At 35.4% G+C, this 20,592-nt stretch overlaps 2 protein-coding genes across 2 annotated transcripts in view; both read right to left on the bottom strand.

The window, feature by feature from the left end:
* The window catches only part of MAL (mal, T cell differentiation protein (MAL blood group)), a 279,087-nt gene extending 263,373 nt beyond the window's left edge, over nucleotides 1-15,714 (bottom strand). Inside the window, exon 1 of the mRNA XM_076000984.1 lies at nucleotides 15,711-15,714. The gene's annotated coding sequence lies outside the window, so the exon portion shown is untranslated. The remainder of the gene's footprint in view (nucleotides 1-15,710) is intronic.
* BUB1 (BUB1 mitotic checkpoint serine/threonine kinase) overlaps nucleotides 1-20,592 on the bottom strand; it is a 44,639-nt gene that overhangs the window by 4,367 nt on the left and 19,680 nt on the right. The window contains exons 11-19 of the mRNA XM_076000978.1: nucleotides 20,410-20,468; nucleotides 19,054-19,182; nucleotides 18,850-18,960; nucleotides 18,115-18,214; nucleotides 17,132-17,213; nucleotides 15,920-16,094; nucleotides 13,455-13,542; nucleotides 10,279-10,517; nucleotides 8,948-9,091 (exon numbers count right to left, since the gene is read on the bottom strand). Coding sequence (XP_075857093.1) covers nucleotides 8,948-9,091; nucleotides 10,279-10,517; nucleotides 13,455-13,542; nucleotides 15,920-16,094; nucleotides 17,132-17,213; nucleotides 18,115-18,214; nucleotides 18,850-18,960; nucleotides 19,054-19,182; nucleotides 20,410-20,468 — 1,127 coding nt within the window. The remainder of the gene's footprint in view (nucleotides 1-8,947; nucleotides 9,092-10,278; nucleotides 10,518-13,454; nucleotides 13,543-15,919; nucleotides 16,095-17,131; nucleotides 17,214-18,114; nucleotides 18,215-18,849; nucleotides 18,961-19,053; nucleotides 19,183-20,409; nucleotides 20,469-20,592) is intronic.

Here is a 20,592-nt window from a genome sequence, read left to right as displayed (position 1 = left end):
GCTGCCTTCTTTGCAAGACTGTTGAGATGTTAGAAAGAACAACAACAAAAAATCCTCTGTATAGCGCTAAACAAAGTTCTTTGAAGAACGAGTTTTAGAATAGAATAAAAAGGGCAAAGTATAACTGTACCAATCTTTGTAATAGACAATTAAAATCTTTTAACTTAAGTAACCTTTTAGAATAGTTTTCAATTTACAGAGAAGTTGCAAAGAGAGTAGAGTTTCTATATATTCTGTGCCCAGTTTCTCCTACTGTTAACTCTTAAATAAGCATGGTACGTTTGTCACAAAGAACCAACAGTAATAAGTTCCTATTAACTAAATTCTACATTTTACTCAGATTTCACTAGTTTTTCCTTATGATTCACGATATATCATATGTAGTCATCATATCTCCTTAGCCTCCTCTGGGCTGTGAGTTTCTCAAATGTTCCTTGTTTTTGATGACCTTCACAGTTACAAAAAATACTAGTCAGGTATGTTTGTAGAACATCCTTCCAATTATGTTTGCTTGATATTTTTCTTGTGGTTACTTTGGGGCTACTGGTTTTGAGGAGAAAGACTATAGAGGTGAAGTTGTAGAAGATTTTTAAATTAAATTTTTAAAAAAGAATTCACATGTTCAAAATCAGATATAAAAAAGAGTAGAATTTTTGTTTCTGATCCAGCATATAAAAAGAGCTTAGAAGGCATCATTCTATTCTCACAATAAGAAAAAAGCTCAACACTGAAAATCAACAATTCTTAAATCCATTAGAGAATTGAGGTCACAGGACAAACTCCTGTTCTCCGAACTGGGGAGACAGACAGGCAGGTACAGAGGATCACAGCTAGCCAGAGAACCCAAGGAACAGAACCCACTGCTGGCGCTGGTATTGGGGGGATCACAATCGAAAGAACTGCACGTCCCAGACCTTTATTAAGAAGTCTCTAAGGAAACCCAAAGACAACAGAGGAAACAAAAAGAAGGACACAGAGGAAAATGTTAGCCTCTGATACTTACTTACAATGACAGCAAATGATAAATATAGCCTAACCTCCAGCCTGAAAAGCATAAAACTTCACATTAAAGGCCTATTTATCTCAGTTACTTTTAGCTACTAATCAGGCCTAGATCTTAAAAAATAACCACAAGGCATACTAAAAGACAAAAATCACAGCTTGAAGAGATAGAATAAGCATCAGAAAGAGACACAGATATGGCAGAGGTTTTAGAATTATCAGATCAGAAATTATTTTAAAATTATGATTAATATGCTGTGGGTGCTAATGAAAAAAGTGGGCAATAGGCAAGAAGAAATAGGTAATGTAAGCAGAAAAATGGAAACTCTGAGAAAGGAGCCAAAGAAAATACTAGAAATAAAAAGAACCCACTATAACAGAAATGAAGAATGCCTTGGATGGGCTCAACAATAGACTGTATATGGGAAAGAATCAATGAACTTAAAGATATGACAAATATAGACTTCTAAAACTGAAATGCAAAAAAAAACAAAACAAGAAGCAAAGAAGAAAAAAAGAAAAAGATGGAAAAGAATATTTAAAAACTGTGGAACAAGTTTATGAAGAAGCCCCCAAAGGCAATAACAGCAGCAACAAAAATAAATAAATGGGACATGATCAAACTAAAAAACTTCTGCACAGCCAAAGAAACAGTCATGAAAGTAAACAGACAACCTACAGAATGGGAGAAAATTTTTGCATCCTACACATCTGATAAGGGGCTGATAACTAGAATATACTTAGAATTCACAAAAATCAGCAAGAAAAAAATCAAATAACCCTATTAAAAAGTGGGCAAAGGACTTGAACAGAAACTTTTCTAAAGAAGACAGAAGAATGGCCAACAAACATATGAATAAATGTTCAACATCTCTAATCATCAGGGAAATGCAAATCAAAACCATAATGAGATATCACTTAACTCTAGTGAGAATGGCCTTTATCAAAAAGTCTCCAAGTAACAAATGCTGGCGTGGATGCGGAGAGAGAGGAACACTCCTACACTGCTGGTGGGACTGCAAACTAGTTCAACCTCTGTGGAAAGCAATATGGAGATACCTTAAAGTGATACAAGTGAATCTACCATTTGATCCAGCAATCCCATTGCTGGGCATCTACCCAAAAGATCCAATGACACTCTACAAAAAAGATACCTGCACTCGAATGTTTATAGCAGCACAATTCATAATTGCAAGGCTGTGTAAACAGCCCAAGTGCCCATCAATCCAAGAATGGATTAATAAAATGTGGTATATGTATACCATGGAGTACTATTTATTCAGCTCTAAGAAACAATGGTGATATAGCACATCTTATATTTTCCTGGTTAGAGCTGGAACCCATACTACTAAGTGAAGTATCCCAAGAATGGAAAAACAAGCACCACATATACTCACCAACAAATTGGTATTAACTGAGCAGCACCTAAGTGGACACATAGGTACTACAGTAATAGGGTATTGGGCAGGGGGGAGGGGGGCGGGTATATAGATACATAATGAGTGAGATGTGCACCATCTGGGGGATGGTCATGATGGAAACTCAGACTTGTGGGGGGAGGGGGGCAAAGGGCATTTATTGAAACCTTAAAATCTGTACCCCCATAATATGCCGAAAAAAAAAAAGAGAAAAAAAACTGTGGAACAACTATAAAAGGTGTAACATATGCAATAGGCAGAATGGGAATACCAAAAGGAAGAATAAAGAGATAAAGAAACAGAAGAAACATTTGGGGTAATAATGGCTGAGAATTTTCCAAAACTAATAATCTAACCACAGATTTCCCAAACCACAGATCCAGGAAGCTTAAAGAGCACCAAACAGAATACACACCGACAAATTGACATCTAGGCATATCATATTCAAACTGCAGAATATCAAAGACAGAGAAAATATTGAAAGAAGCCAGAGGAATAAAAACACCTTACCTATTGAGGAGCAAAGGTAAGAATTACATAGGACTTCCCAGAAACCATACAAGCAAGAAGAGTAAAGTAAAATATTTAAAGTATTGAAAGAAAAAACCCCATCAAACTAGAATTATGTATCCAGTAAAATTATCCTTCAAAAGTAAAGAATAAAGACTTTCTTATGTGAACAAAAACTCAGGGAATATGTCACCAGTAGACCTATCTTGCAAAAAATGTTAAAAGAAGTTCTTCAGAGTAAAGGAAGATGACATAGGCCAGAAACTTGCATTGAAAGAGTGTTAGAGAAGAAATAAATGAAGATAAATATTTGACTTTTATTATTCTTGATTCATTTAATAAAGAAATTTATTCAAAATAATAGCAATAATGTATTCAGTGAGTATATTTATGGATAAGTTAAATGAATGAGAGTAATGTTATAAAGGACAGGGGGTGGAGATAAGAATTGTTAATACTCTGCTGTAAGGAATACTTTGTTATCAGGTACTTGGCACTACTCATGAAGTGATACAATGTTATTTGAAGATGAACTTGGATTAGATGTGAATGTATAGTGGGAACTCTAGGGCAACCATTAAAAAACAAAACAAATCAAAAAACATAAGAAAAATATAATTGCCATGCTAAGGAGAGAATATAGAATAATATGAAATAATTAAAATCAGAGAAGGCAGAAAGAGAATGTAAACAAAAAAGAAACAAAGAACAAGGGCAATGAATAGAAACAGTAAAAAATAAACATTAATCCAACTATGTCAATAATCACTTTAAACATCAATGGTCTAAATATACCAATGAAAACAAAGACATATACTTTAAATATGAAAGACAGATGCATTAAAAGTAAAGGGACAGAAAGATCTACCATGCTAACACTAATCAAAAGAAAGTGGTAATAGCTATATTGATTTTAAACAGTTTTTCTTCAGAGAAAAACAAAGATCAGGGATAAAGAGGGGCATTATATAAAGATAAAGGGGTCAACTCTCCAAGAAGACATAATGTGTATATGTCTAACAAGAGAGTGTCAAAATACACGAGGCAAAAACTGATAGAACTAGAAGGAGAAGTACATGAATTCACTATTATAGTTGGAGACTTCAATACCCTTCCATCAGAAATGGATAGATCAATCAGGCAGAAAATTGACAAGGACATGGTTGAACTGAATAGCACCATTAATCAACTGGATCTAATTGGCATTATTGGAATACTTCACCCAATAACAGAATATATAGTCTCCTCAAGCACACATGGAACATTCACCATGATAGACCACATCCTAGACCATAAAACGCAACTCACCAAATTTAAAAGAATAAAAACCATACCTAGTATGCTCTCAGACCATAATGGAATTAAACTAGAAATCAATAACAGAAAGATAGCTGGAAAGTCCCCCAAATACTTGGAGATTAAACACACTTCTGATTAACACATGGGTCAAAGAAGTCTCAAGAGAAATTTAAAAATGTTTTGACTGTACGACTCTTAACAGTGGATCACTCAGCTCGTGCAGCTCATGCATCGATGAAGAATGAAGTTAGCTGGAGAATTAATGTGAATTTCATGACACATTGATCATCCACACTTCAAACACACTTGTGGCCCCAGGTTCCTTCCAAGGCTACGATAAAAAAAAAACAACTATTTTGAAGCAAAGGAAAATGAAAATACAATTTACCAAAATTTGTGGAATGTAGCAGAGGGAAATTTATAGCACTAAATACATATACTAGAAATGAAGAAAAATCTAAATCAAAAATTTAAGCTGCGACTTTAGGAAACTAGAAAAAAGAGCAAATCTATAGTAACCAGAAGAAAAGAAATAGTATTATAGTACAAATTGATAGATAAAATCAACAAAACCCAAAGCTGGGTCTTTGAAAAACTAATAAAATTAACACACTTCTAAACAAGTTAACTAAGAAAGAAGAGGGAAGACATAAGTAACTGATATTAGAAATGAAAGAGGAGCTATGCCTATTGAGCTCATGAACATTAAACTGTTAACAAAGGAATATAATAAATGCCATGTCCACAAACACGAGAACCCAGATGAAATGTAGCAATTCCTTAAAAGACACAATCTACCAAAGCTCACAAAGGAGAAACAGATAATCTGAACAGTCCTACATCTATTAAAGAAATTTAATAAATAATTAACCTTCCAAAACAGAAAGCACTAGGCCCAGACGGGTTTAATGGCAAAATCCGATGGATTTATTGATAAAATCCAACGCCCATTTATGATGAACAACAACAAAAAAACCAAAAACCTTGGCAAACTAGAGAGATACTTCCTCAACTTGATAAAAAACATGTATAAAAAGCCAATAGCTAAACATCATAGTTCAGGGTGATAAACTATACAGATGCTTTCCTCCTAAGATCAGGAATAAGGGAATTAACTCCCCTCTTACCATTTCTATTCAACATTGTACTAAAAGTCCTGGATAATGCAATGAGACAAGAAAAGGAAATAAAAAGTATACAGACTGGGAAAGAAAGAAATAAAACTGTCTTCGTTTGCAGATGACAGGATTGGCTAAGTCAAAAATCCCAAAGAATCAACAAGAAAAAAAATCTATGACTAATTAGTGATTATAAAAAGGTTACAGGATATAAGACAAATATATAAAAGTCAATTGCTTTCCTATGTAATAGAAATGAACTGAAATTTGAAATTAAAAACAATACTATCACATAAACACCAAAAAGAGTAAAAATAGTTGTAAATTTAATGAAATATGTACCAGATCTATACGAGAAAAACTATAAAAACTCTGACCAAAGAAATCCAAGAAGTTTTAAATAAATGGAGTAATTCCATGTACATAAACAAGAAGACTTAATATTGTCAGTTTTTCCCATCTTGATCCATAGATTTAATGGAGTCCCAATCAAAATCTCAGCAAGTTATTCTGTGGCTATCAAAAAACCAATTCTAAAGTTTATATGAAACAGCTAAGGCGGGCGTCCTCAAACTACGGCCTGTGGGCCACATGCCACCCACGTAGGACATTTATCCAGCCCGAGGTGTGTTTTTGCTACAGCTGCCTGTCCTGCTTAGCAGCTGACTCGTCCTAGGCCCACAGTGCGCACTCTCTAATGGCCTGAGGGACAGTGAACTGGCCCCCTGTTTAAAGTTTGAGGACCCCTGGGCTAAGGACTCAGACCAGTCAATCCAATAGTGAAGAAGAACAAAATCAAAGGACTAACACTACCTGACTTTAACTGTAAGATACAGTTAATAGACAAGGTATTGGCAAAAAAAAAAAAAGAAATAGATCAATGGAACAGAATAGAGTCCAGAAATAGATTCACATTAATACACACAGTCCCTGATTTATGATGGCTCAACTGAGGATTTTCTGACTTTACAATGGCGCAAAAGCAATACCCATTCAGTAGAATCTGTAATTTGAGAACTCATACAATTACATTGTTTTTTACTCTCAATACAGTATTCAGTAAATCATGAGATATTCAATACTTTGTTACAAAACAGGTTTTGTGTCAGATGATTTTGCCCAACTGTAGGCTAACATAAGTGGTCTGAGTGTATTTAAGGCAGGCTTGGCTAAGCTATGATATTCAGAAGGTTAGGTGTGTCAAAGGCATTTTTTTCCTTTTCATTTTTGCATTTTCAATTTATCGTATTTTCAATTTACAATGGGCTTATCAAGACATAATCCCATCATAAGTCAAGAAGCATCTGTATAATAATTGATATTTGACAAAGGAGCAAATGTAATTCAATAGAGAAGGAATAGTTGATGGTGCTGGCATAATAGTATCTACATGCAAAAAATTAATCTAGACAGACCTTCCACCTTCCACAAAAGTTAGCTCAAAATGGATCACAGACCTAAATGTAAAATTCAAAACTATAAAACTCCTAGAAGATACCACAGGAGAAAATCTAGATGACCTTGCATTGGGTGATGACTTTTTAGATTAAACACCAAAGGCATGATTAATGACAGAAAGAATTGACAAGCTGGACTTTAAAAATTTTTGCTCTGCAAAAGACCTAAGTTAGAAAAATAAAAAGACAAGTTACAGACTGACAGAAAGTCTTTGTGAAATTCATATCTAATAAAGGACTATTACCCAAAATGCATAAAGAAGTCAGTCTTCAAACTCAACGATAAGAAACCAACCAACCAATTAAAAATTGGGCAAAACATCTGGACAGGCTTCTCACTGAAGAAGATATACAGTGGCAAGTAAATATATGAAAAAATGTTCACTATCATATACCATCAGTGCATTACAACTTATAACAATACTGAGATATCACTATATATCTATTAGAATGGCTAAAACCCAAAACACTAATACCACCAAATTGCTGGCAAGAACGAGAAACTCTCATTCATTGTTGGTGGGAATACAAAATTATGCAGCCACTTTGGAAGAGAGTTCAGAAGTTTCTTACAAAAGTAAACATATTCTCATCATATAATACAGCAATTGCACTCCCTGATATTTACTCAAATGAGTTGAAAATTTATGTCCACATGAAAACCTGCATACAGATGTTTACAGCAACTTTATTCATGATTGCCAAACCTTGGACCATGATGTCCTTCATTAGATAATGGATAAACAAACTGTGTGATACATTCATGCAATAAAAATTACTCAGTGCTTTAAAAACAGAACTATCAAATCACAGAAAGACACAGAGGAACCTTAAATATATGTTGCCAAGTAAAAGAAGCCAACTGAAATACATATTATATAACTACAACTATATGCTATTATGGAAAAGGAGAAACTGTGTTGATAGTAAAAGGATCAGTGGTTGTCAGGGATTGGGGGACAATAAGGAAGGGATGAATAGGTGAGGCATGGGGGATTTTTAGGGCAGTGAAACTATTCCATATACTGTAATGATAGATATGTGTCACTATACATTTGTCAAACCCTACAGAATGTACAACACAAAGAATGAATCCTAAGGTAAGCTATGGACTTTAGTTAATAATAATGTATCAATATTGGCTCATTAATTGTAACAAATGTACTGCATTCATGCAAGGTGTTAATAAGAAAATCTCTGTGTGTGTGTGTATATGGGGAGGCAGTTATATGGGTACTCTGTACTTTATCCTGAATTCTTCTGTAAACTTAAAGCTGCTCTAAAAAATAAAGTCTACTAATTAAAAAATTAAAAATCATATTGTGAAGTCTTGCTCCCATTGTTATCTACATCCACCCAGTTTCCCATGCTCACTAACAGTTAACACAATTTTAATTGTGGCATGTAATATACACAGTTTTGCCTTTTTCATTTAACAGTACAGTATGTTTTGGAAATCATTCCCTATGAGTACAGAGTGAGCTTCCTTGTTCTGTTACCAATTTTACTATAGTATTTTACAATAGAAGTGTACCAAAGTATATGTAGGAAATTCTTAAAAGTGGATGGCTGGAACTCACCAGCAAATTGGTATTAATGGATCAACACCTAAGTGGACATATAGGAATAACATTTATCGGGTGTTGGGCAGGGGGGAGGGGGGAGGGGGGAGGGGAGGTGGGTAAATACAAACATAATGAGTGAGATGTGCAACGTTTGGGGGATGGTTACGCTTAAAGCTCTGACTTTAGGCGGGAGGGGGGCATGGGCAATATACATAATCTTAACATTTCCACCCCCATACTATGCTGAATTTTTAAAAAATGCCTTGATCCTAAAAAAAAAAAAAGTGGCTGGCTGGGTCTAAGAGTATATGCATTTTTTATTTTGATAGATATTGCCAAATTACCTTCTATAAGTTATACAAACTATAGTCCAAATAGCAATCATAATCCATAATCCTTGCGTCATGGCTTAACAAAATGTTCTCCACTTAATACTATAGATACAACTCTTCATTGGAGGTAGGAGGGGTGAGCAGAAGAAACACACACACACACACACACACACACACACACAAGTTGCTATCGATTTGCCATAGAGAAACAAGGATTTAAAGTTAGGTTACACAAATATTTCTTACCCAATTGAAATTCAGTCTTGGGCTTGATGGCTGGAAGTTTACATTGCCATTCAAAAGTATTTGTATAGGAATTCACTGGTTTAGAAAGCCCAGATAAAAGTTTGAGAATCAGTTTATTGTCCCATGGGTTCTCAACAGTGAAGTCTTAAAGGAATGGGAACAAAAAAAGAAATATGAATTCAGTACTCAAGAATTTTACCAAAGAAATTATAAAGTGGAAACATTCATTTAATAAGCTTCCAAAAGCCTTACTCTTTAAAGAGCATTGATTCAAATAATAAAGAACCATTTAATATTTTCAAAAGTCAAAATTGGTAGCTATGCACAGTTCATTATTTACCATTTTAGATCTACAAATTTGGATCAATATTCAGTTGTGAGAAAGGGAATCAATACCAGACACATCTGTTCCACTCCCCTGGAACAGCCAGATTCTGTCTTTAACACAATCAGGGTGTGTGTCGTAAGGGCAGACTTGGACATCAGTTACTTCTAATGTGTTCAAATAGACACACATTCTTTCATGGCTTTTCCACTTATATACACACAACACTTATACTACCTATGTGCAATCTGCATGTATGAGATATACTTTGGGTCCACAAAAAGGAAATAATTTCTAAAGGCAAGAAAAAGGTTCTTTCCAATCTAGAATGTTAAAAAAATTCTATTAGTGGCAATTAGCAAAGACTAATCCAATATAGTTAACATTTAGTTAATGCCAAAAACGTGTAGTATACTGTTGTGAGTACTTTAGGTTTATTAACCTGTTCAGTTCTTACAATAAGCCTCTATGGTAGGTACCAGCATCAGCTGTACTCTAGTGAAAAAGACAGAGTGCTACAGACAATTGAAATCATCTTGGGCAAGATCACATGACTACTTAGGTAGGGGAGCTACAATTAGAACCTAGGCAGTCTCGCCAGAGTCTGTAAACTTTCTTAACCACTATGCAAGACTGTTTGTAACATGAAGGGTGGGGTTGGGGGTGGGGGCGGGAAGTTGTCTCTTAAGCCTTCAGCAAGCTTTAGTTTACTTTTCTATAATATAGGGATAACAATATTAGATTAAATGCCTGGCACATAGTAGGCTCTCAAATTCTAACTCCCTCTTCCAATAGTAGTTATTTTGATACCTTCTAAAATGAATTGATTTGCCCTTCAAATATGCTATTGTTATACTACATTGTGATGCAGATATGTAAGTTTTGTCTGAATTCAATGACATTTGTTCTATTCAGTGACATTCAAGTCCCCATTCTTTGAGCTTCTTTCATGGAACAGCTTTTCCCATGCTATTGTCCTTATTCAAGGGCAAACATCTGTTCATACTTGGAGCATCGACATTCCCAAGTGAATCAGTCTGCATCCGTTCTGCTTGGAGCACAGCAATAGCATCTGGTGGATCCTCTGCAATGGCAATCGCAGTGTCTGTGAGTTTACAAGCCTCAAGGCCTCGCTCTGCCTCTTGGGTAAGTACACCACCTGCAGCAGGCTGGTTCTGATGGAGTAAGGATGCTGAATACATGTCAGAGGGAAATGCTTGTTCTGGGCTTTTCTCTTGAATTGGACTGGATGTGTGAAAGGGATAAAGAGGAAACAAAAATACTGCATGATTAGAAGCCTGTTGGATTTGGTCGCATAGAAGTCCCACAATATAGTGGGCATTCCTTTTCATTTCAGGAATAACATTTCACAATAGCCTCATGGACTGAAAGTTGATTAAAGCATTTTCTTTAGACAAACAAATATATGAAAATATACATCTAGTACAATATAAATAGAAAAAGAAAATTAAAGACATGGTAATATATTAAATAGGTGAGGTGATACATTGGATATTCTTTAGTAGGAAATGTGGGGAGGAATGAGTTTATTTCTCCAAGCTGCATCTAAGCAACGCTAGTATACTCAAGACCTAATACTTAACTTCATTCTGAAGATGGCTTTCGTCTATAACATTGAAACAAACAGAAACTGTCAACAACAATCTAACAACTTAACGTTTCAGTACCTTTCCAAATAGACAGTCATGTGCCACACAATGACTATATGGTCAACAATAAATAGCATATACAATAGTGGTTGCGTAAAATTAAAACGGAGTGGAAAAATTCCTATTTTCTAGTGACATTTTGATGATCCTGACCTTCTGCAGGCCTAGACTAATGTGTGTGTTTCTTAGTTTTTAACAAAAAAGTTTAAAAAGTAAAAAATAAAAAATTTTAAAAAATAGAAAAAATGCTCCTAGAATAAGGATATAGATAAAATATTTTTGTACAGCTGTACAATGTGTTTGTGTTTTAAGGTAAGTATTATTACAAAAGAGTAAAGCAGTTAAAAAAATTAAAAAATTTATAAGTAAAAAAGTTACAGTAAGCTAAGGTTAATTTATTACTGAAGAAAGAATAACATTTTTAATAAATTTAGTGTAGCCTATGTGTACAGTGTTTATAAAGTCTACAGTAGTGTACAGTAATGTCTTACACTTTCACATTCACTCACTGCTCAATGACTCACCTCTACTTATGGTCAGTGCCCTAATTGGGTGTTCCATTTATCTTTTAATTTATCTTTTATATTGTATATTTTTTTGCCATACCCTTTCTATGTTTGGATACATAAATATTTACTATTATGTTACAACTGTCTACAATATTCAGCACAGTAACATAATGCACAGGTTTTCAGCCTATGAACAATAGGCCATACTATATAGCCCGGATATATAGTAGGCTATACCATCTAGGTTTGTTTGTGTAAGTACACTCTATGATGTTCACACAACGATACAATTACCTAACAATGAATTTCTCTGAATGTGTCCACATTGTTAAGCAACACATGACTATAAATGGAAGCATATGTGTATATGTTTATCCACACACATAGTGGATCCTTAGTATTCATGGATTTAATATTTGTGAATTCACCCACATGCTAAAATTTGTTTGTAAGCCTCATATCACTTTTCATGGTGATTCTGCATTCATCTGCAGATATGCAGAGTGACAAAAAATTTGAGTCACCTAACATGTTCCCAGCTCAGATTGAAAAGCTGATGTTCAGCTTTCTTGGTTCAGCTCTCATGTAAACAAGTGTCCCTTTTGCGGTATACTTAGTGACATGTTTTTCACATTATTGTGCTTTTTTTGGTGTGATTTTGCTGTTGAATATGTCCTAAAAGTAGAGTGCCTAAGTGCTGTCTAATGTTCCTAAGCATAATCTGTGACATGCCTTATGGAGAGAACACACATATTAGATACGCTCCATTCAGATATGAATTATAGTGTTGCTGGACATGAGTTCAATGTTAATGAATCAACAACATATATTAAATAAGGTGTCTTTAAACAAAATGTGACCAAAGGCTCACAGGAACCAGAGTCTGTATTCCCCCTAGGAATAGTGGTTCAGTATTCACTAATTCAGTATTCACAGTGACTTCATAGAACAGAACTACAGAGAATAATGAGAATCAACTTTATATATATCTCCACATACACACAGTCCCACATCTATATCCATCTACACACAAATATCAAAATATATATTTTTACACAAATAAATTTATACATGTATTTTCATACATTGATACTGTCAGTTCTCATTCTTCCTGTGAATTTTTTTCAAATAAACTTTTGTAATAATTTTAAGAAATGTTGCAAAGATAATAAAGAATTCCTACATACTTCTTACCCAATTTCTGCTAATGTTATCATCTTCTATTACAATGGCACCTGCGTCAAAACTAACAAACCAACATTATTATATTACTGTTAACTAACCTGCAGACTTCATCCAGACTTGACCACTCTTGCCACTACTATTCTTCTTTTGCTCCAGTATCCAAGTCCTGGATACCAGGTTGCATTTAGTTTCATGTCTCCTTACTTCTTTCTCATCCGTGTTTTAGTTTTTCCAAAACCTTTACAGTTTTGAAGAGTACTGGCCAAGTATGATGTAGAATGACCTTTAATTTGGGTTTCTTTGATGTTTTTCTCATAAAGTACTGGCCTGATATATCAAGTGCTTGGGTTCACTATTGTATTTATAGACACAGAGAATACCTCTACTTAAAGCTGTGAGTCCATAAAAACTTTATCAACATTTAAGGGTTGGAATTAGGTATTCTGTTAAAGTTTAAAAAGCAAAGGTAGGCCAGGCAAAGTGGCTCACACCTGTAATCCTCGCACTCTGGGAAGCTAAGGTGGGAGGATCGCTTGAGGTCAGAAATTCAAGACCAGCTTAAACAAGAGTGAGACCTCACCTCTACAAAAAATAGAAAACTTAGCTGGGCATGGTGGTGTACACCTGTAGTCCCAGCAACCTGAGAGGCTGAGGCAGGAGGATCCCTTGAGCCCAGGAGTTTGAGGTTACAGTGAACTATGATGATACCACTGCACTCTAGCTAAGGCAACAGAGTGAGACTGTCTCAAAAACAAAACAAAAACAAAGCTAGAATAGAAATGAAGAGAATGACAGAACCACATAAACCCTCAAAATACCTGAATTTTCTGTCCATTGAAGGTACCACTACATTTTCTTCACAAGAATCCAAAGTCACATAGGTGCACTGTTTTGCTACCACGTTTTCTGAAAGATACAGAAAATTAGAGACAGACAAATTGCATGCACATATGTGCATAATACACACCATTTGATATGGTTACAAAATCTGGGATATCTTTTGACACTGACTTCACTGTAATTCCAATATAGTGTTCCATGGTAAAATGTGTAGTAAGATTCAAAAAATGACGGGTGGTGAAGTCACTTTAAAAATCTACTACTAATATATGTGAACATTTCAACTCTATGTCTAATCCATAACAATCCTTCAAGAAAACAGGGGTCCAGAGAGTGGCAGGTCCACTATGAGCAGGATGACCAGACCATAGAGGTTACTGGAATGGATAGCAGGGTACACCCAGCTTTAGGAGAACCTAAAGACAAGGACATGGAAAGTAAAAAGCTGTAACGCTCTAGAGGACAGACATTTTGTGTCTTTCAGTTTAACATGTTTCAGTCAATCATTTAACATTTAGTTGATTGAAATGATTTCATGTTTAAACCAGAAAGCTACCTGGCAAAACTTATCACTCCCTATAACTTCAACTATCTACAAATAGATGCATAAACTAGACAGGGCAGAAATATAGAATGAACTGTACACAGCTGAGTATTACACTGGATTAAATTTTATCAGATATTCCCTCAATAAACAGGTACTAATTTTTTTTAGCACTAGAACATTAGCTTCTGTTTATAGAACCAAAGTGGCAAATACTCTAAGAATAGCCAATATTGACTCTTTGAAAGACTCTTGGGACTAAATAAACTATCTTTTGCAAATGGAGAAGGCTTTTTTTTTTTTTTAATCGAAGTGGCAAGCTTGTGATGGTGCCTAACAATTGTTCAAGTTTCAACAAAACTCTCCTTTAAGATTCAGAAAAGAAATTGAACATACTAGATTAGCACTCTAAGAAATCTTTAGTCAAGAGACCAGGTGTGGTCGCTCATGCCTGTAATCCCAGCACTCTGGGAGGCCGAGCTGGGAGGATTGGTTGAGGTCGGGAGTTTAGGAGCAGTCTGAACAAGAGCAAGACCATGTCTCTACTAAAAATAGAAAAAATTAGCCGGTAGTCTCAGCTACCTGGGAGGCTGAGACAGGATCACTTAAGCTCAGGAATTTGAGGTTGCTGTGAACTAGGCTGACACCATGGCACTCTAGCCCAGGTGACAGAGCAAGACTCTGTCTAAAAAAAGAAATCTTTAGTCAAAAATGTCTAGGTCTACAGGCTCAGAATTCACATTAAAATATACTTCCATCTGGAGAAGTTAAATTCTTTGGCAGGTCTTCCTTATTGTTTTGGCCAACAACTGCTATTTTTAGTATACAGTCAGCCCTCTATATTCACAGTTTCTGTAGGGTCAACTATGGGACTTGAGCATCCATGTAGAGTTTAGTATCTGCAGGGGTTCCAGGAACCAAATACCCATGGATACCAAGAGATAACTGTGTATTTTGTAGGTTGGTACTTAATAGCTAACAACTTCATGTATTAGGGTTTTGTTTTTTTTTGAGACAGAGTATCACTTTGTTGCTCAGGCTAGAGTGAGTGCTGTGGCGTCAGCCTAGCTCACAGTAACCTCAATCTCCTGGGCTCAAGTGATTCTACTGCCTCAGCCACCCGAATAGCTGGGACTAGAGGCATGTGCCACTATGCCCGGCTAATTTTTTGTATATATATTTTTAGTTGGTCAATTAGTTTCTTTCTATTTTTAGTAGAAACGGGGTCTTGCTCAGGCTGGTTCTGAACTCCTGACCTTGAGCAATCCACCCGCCTCAGCCTTCCAGAGTGCTAGGATTATAGGCGTGAGCCATTGCGCCCGGCTGTATTAGGGTTTAATTCTGATATATAAAGATCTTTTATATATATAGGGAGATAGATTTGGAAAGGGGTAGAAATAAGGACTACTTGTGATTTTATCATTACTCTCGAAGTCAGACATGAGGAAAAAAAATGGAAAAATAAGACTTTCTGAGTATAGTACTTATAAAATTTGTAGACATATATCAAGAACTAAAATTGGCAATTTGTTACTCTCATTAAATTAGAAAATATAAATGTTCATTATTTTTAGCATTCAAATAGTTTAATCTGTCTCTAGTACCTTTTTGTTTGCTGTGAGACAAAATAAACATACCCTGTACAAATGGGTTGAATTTTATTCGCCTTTAAATGCTTCTATAGATTTTTCCCCATGTACTACCTATAATCTAAGTTATTATATTTTTAAAATACACAGATTTTGTGAAAAAAACATATAAGTGAAAATACAATGAATGAATTTTAAGTTTCTTCTTTAATGATTTTAAAACTTCCGATTTAGAAGTTTCAAAACAAAAACTCATACCTAAACAATCAAAGTAGGCGAAAGGCAGACATTAAAATGGTGTAATACACACCTTTATCTTCTAGACTGTGTACTGACTCTGCCGGAAGTTTGTGGAATGGTGTAGATGCAAGCTGGGCAGCACGTGTAAAGTCTCCTGCACTCTTAGGACTGGGTGCCAGGGTTTTGTTGCAGCGAACACCCCATACAGTTGAATCATCCAAAAACTCTTCAGTGTGAGGCACTTCCTACAACAGAGGATAAACTGAAAAAAAGCAGCAAATCTCCCTGTTTTGTCCATGAAATCTTGCACATTAACACATTAAGATTCAAAAAATAAGGAATTAAAAAAGAAACAGATGACAACCTGGCTAACACACAGCCAAAGACATAATGCTTCTGCTCTTTTCCCTAGAATGGTGAAACTTCATCTTTAACACATACCAGTGGTATCATAAGGGCCACATTTTTGTTTTCAATTTTTATATATTTTTTTTAATTTGAAAAAAGCCAAGATTTACAGAAGGGTTACAAAGGTAATACAGAATTCCCAGCTTCACCAAGCTTCTTCTATATAGTCAACTCTGGCACATTTATAAAAATTAAATAATACTACTATTTGGATTTCACCATTTTTCCAGTTATGTCCCTTTTCTATTCCAGGATCCAATCTAGGATCCCATGTTACTCTTCCTTGCCACATCTACTTAAGTCTCCTTGAGTCTGTTTTTGTCTATTGGTCTTTCCTAGTCTTTTTTACACTGACACTTTTGAATACTGCTCAGAAAGGAACTGTGTAGAATGTCCCTCTAATATGATGTTTTCTCATAATTAGACTGAGGTTCATTACATCATATTAGGGAATTCATATTATCAACACAACTTATGCCTGGTGAGGTTAACCCACTTGGTTATGAGGAATCTGCCAAGTTTCCCCACTATAAACTATTTTTTCCTTTCTCTATTCCATTTGTTAGAAGCAAGTCACCAAATCTAGACACACTCTAAGGATGATGAATTAAATTCCAACTCAAAGAATTTATAGATAAATGTTAAATCAGCACAGTAATTATTAAATAATTTTGGTGAGACAATTGGAGACTATGCATATACTGTTTCTTCTTAAGTAATTATTAAAAATGTTCTGAAAGTATCATTTTTCATATACTGTATTTTTCAGTGCAGTTTTATATACACCATATCACTTGACTGGCATATTCACTTGGTAAAATGAAGAGGAAAGAGTTGTAAGACCCATTTGACAGATGAACAGAGATTTGCTTACATTTGGTTTTGAAGGAAATCTGCTGACAGATCGTTCTCCAAAGGTTCTGGCTCCTGTGGGTTTATTTTTAGGCTGCGGTAATCTAAGGAAAGATTTGAAAAATTATAAATAGTAAAATATACTGAGGAAGTAAATGCTATCATTGAGTGTTAAAAAAATTCTCTACTTATTCTATGTAGTGAGCTAATATTTATATAGATATTCCTTTTATAGCAGTTTTAGCAAAACTGAGTGCAAAATGAATTAACTTGACTGTATATTATAAAAGATGGCCTATCGTTACTTAAGTGAGGGTGAAATTTCTGTTACACTGAGTTATAACTTTTAGGAGCAAAAGTATTAGGGCCATGGCCAGGAGAAAGGCATGAATGCCAACATATTTTATTTATTTTCAGTACTTGGTCTAGGTATATAATTCCTCTCAGGGAGCTGGCCAAGCCCTTTTTCCTTGCTATCTCAACATGAATTTCTTCCATATCAGGATACCTTTAATTCACACTGACATTGCTCCTTCCATGGTTTAAACTATTCATAGTGAAACAGCTATACCACTCTACTCCCAGATACAGCTGATATAATGTCCCTCAGCCTAAAAGCACATTCTCTCTGTAGCATTACCCAATATAAGCCACTTCCTTTTCTACTTTATCAGTTCTGCAAATATAAACAGAGCATGTAGGAAACCTGTACTGGTGAATTCATTCACATTTAATAATATTTCACATCCATGGAATCCTTTAGTTCTCTGCTAATTTATAACCACAGTTTTTCTTTTTCAACACATATCTTTGCTATGGGAGGTCTACTCTCTTAGAACTCCTGCAGCACTGTAGATCTGGAGAATAACTTCAGCAGCACACTCCTGGTCATGCGGTCAAAAGGCATATGGCCATTTGATCAGCAGTCCACATTCTCTTCCCACCACCCACCACCCCAAGTCCCAGAGGAACCTGAGAGCATCCCATTAACTACTGTTTCTTTACCCATAATTTTCTTTGTTTCCATCTTCAAACACAGAAAAAGCAGATGACAAAGAAGAGATAATCTTATTGACTCCCCAAGCCCCAGAAGACCTTGCATTTTCTGCAATAGAATAAAAAATAGCATTTAATTACTATACTAGAAAAAAACACTATCCTTTATGCTAAACTTCAACTACAAATAAGAAAAAGGAATAACAGCTTACAGAAAAGAACTGATACCAGCTTTTCAAATACTAGGCAATAAGCCACTTTGTAGTGAGATGAAGTAACTTAACCTAGGTCACAGGGTCTAGCCCTCAAGCTTCAGGTTGTGAGTTCCTGCCTACATATCAGCACAGTATTAATCATTCTCTTAAACCTACTTATCTTTATCATGGTCTTTTGCTTCTGGACAAATGTGGGCTAGCCGCCTGCCTCCAACACTCTGCCTCTGCCATTCCTTTACCCAAAAGTCTCAGGTCACAACTCAAATATTCAGCCCTTCCTGGCCATTCCTATCCATGGGAATTTTGTCCTTCTTTAGCACTTACTATTTTTCTTTTTTTTAAACAAAGCAAATCTATCACACATATTGAGTACTTTGTCAAGCACCATCATATTTTTATTTCATGCATTCCCTGCCCTTTTGTGACAAGCTAATCAAAGACAGGCCACATCTTGTATAATCTTTGTTATTCCTGTGATAACCACCCACAATGCTATACATTTAATAGCTTTCAGATAAATTGTTATTACTTTGAAACTGGGCTTCAAATGCATCTTCATTTTGATCTAGAGATTGCCATTCATCTTTGTCATCAGAAATATCAGGAAGTGTAGGAGCCTGAAACATATTCATGATGAAACCTTAAAGAACAGAAAGAATAGCTGTAAACAGGTTGCAAAAGAACATTCATTAATTTGGTATCAGGTGCTACACACTCAGATAAAATGCTTTACCTAATGCTTCTTTTGTGTGCACAGTGGGTGACGGCTGCCCTTTGGATGGCGTTGCCTGAACCATTCCCAGTGATGTGTTTGGAGTAGTATGAAAAGAACTTGTGTTAGCAACCTTATGTGTTTCACACCCTAGTAAAGAAATGAGTACAAAACGTAGTATCAGTAGACAAATCTGAATAATCAAGAAGGCACACAGTGTAAATAACTTATAATTAAACCACTTTGTCATTCTCAATAATTATCACTATGGACTTCACTATAGTCCTTTCATAAATTTCATTATTATCTTTATAACAGTCCTATGAGGTAGGTAAGGTGAGAATTATCCTTTTATAGAAAAGGAAATGAAGGCTCAAAGAGATTAAGTGTTTAGATCATACCAGATTAGCAGCTTTGTCATAAATAGCACTCTTAGCTCCACTGTATCCGAAGCACTATGTGTTTATAGTCATGATATAAATCTTAAGATCAGCTTTCCCTCTCACTCAGCTGGAGTCAGACATGGCATACAAGGCCCTGCACAGCCCAAGCCCTGTTTGCTTAGGCTTCACCTTCTTCCTCCACCTGCTCACCTCCCTGCACTGGCCTCTTTGCTGTGCTTAGAACATGTCAGGGATATTCCTGCCTGAGGGCTCAAATCTTGATGTTCCCTCTGCCAAAACAGGTTCCCCATGCTAGCTGCATGGTAGCTTCTTATCACCTTCTCTGAAATTTCAATCCCCCAACTCTAATAACACTTCTTCCCCCCTCTGTGTGGGTGAGGTTTTTTGTCCTTGATACATCCCTAACTATCTAGGACAGTACTCAGCACCTAGAGAGCATGCTCAGTACATCTTGGTTCAATGAATAAGTCTTCATCTGTTTCAAACAGCCCTGCTACCCACTAAAATATCAGTGGAAAGGATGTCACAGTCACATGGGGGAAGAAGAGAATGCCCAATCTGTGTTTTATTTTATTTACAAAACCTACCTTCCATGCAAATGCCTCTAACAAAGAAGTACCAAATAATAGTGTAACACTGCTAATTAAACTTTGGATCACCTTTCCTACCTAACATACTAGAGATAACTTTTATTTTGGATTAATTTGCTGAGAAATTTAATAGAAAACTTTTCACAAATTAAGTTTTCAAAGGAGTCTAAAACTCGTAAGATGTAACTAACAAGTGGATTTCTACATTTATTTGAAATGTTTCAGGGCTTAAATAACCCCTATACTATAAAAATAGGAAAGCTAACATTCAGGCTCATTATGGTCTGAAGGTTTCATAAACCACAGCCAAAAACAGATCTCTGAACAACCTGGAGGAATCTGGCAAACAGGTCAGAAACAAATTTATTATCATTAAACATTACCTTCTTTTATATCTGTTCCACTCTGTGGCTTGAACTCATGAGTACTTTTATTCACACATCTGGAAGAGAAAACTTTTTAGAAACACTAAAGAATAAAAATGCCTGACATATTAGAATTTTTAACAAATTCTCAAGAAATAATAGTGAAAAAAAATCAGTCAAAAATTATAAGCCTATAGTTAT

This window comes from Microcebus murinus, chromosome 3 (assembly GCF_040939455.1).
Source record: "Microcebus murinus isolate Inina chromosome 3, M.murinus_Inina_mat1.0, whole genome shotgun sequence".
Classification (NCBI taxonomy): domain Eukaryota; kingdom Metazoa; phylum Chordata; class Mammalia; order Primates; family Cheirogaleidae; genus Microcebus; species Microcebus murinus.
Note: the sequence above shows the minus strand (reverse complement) of the source record. Positions and strands in the feature narration are given on the sequence as shown.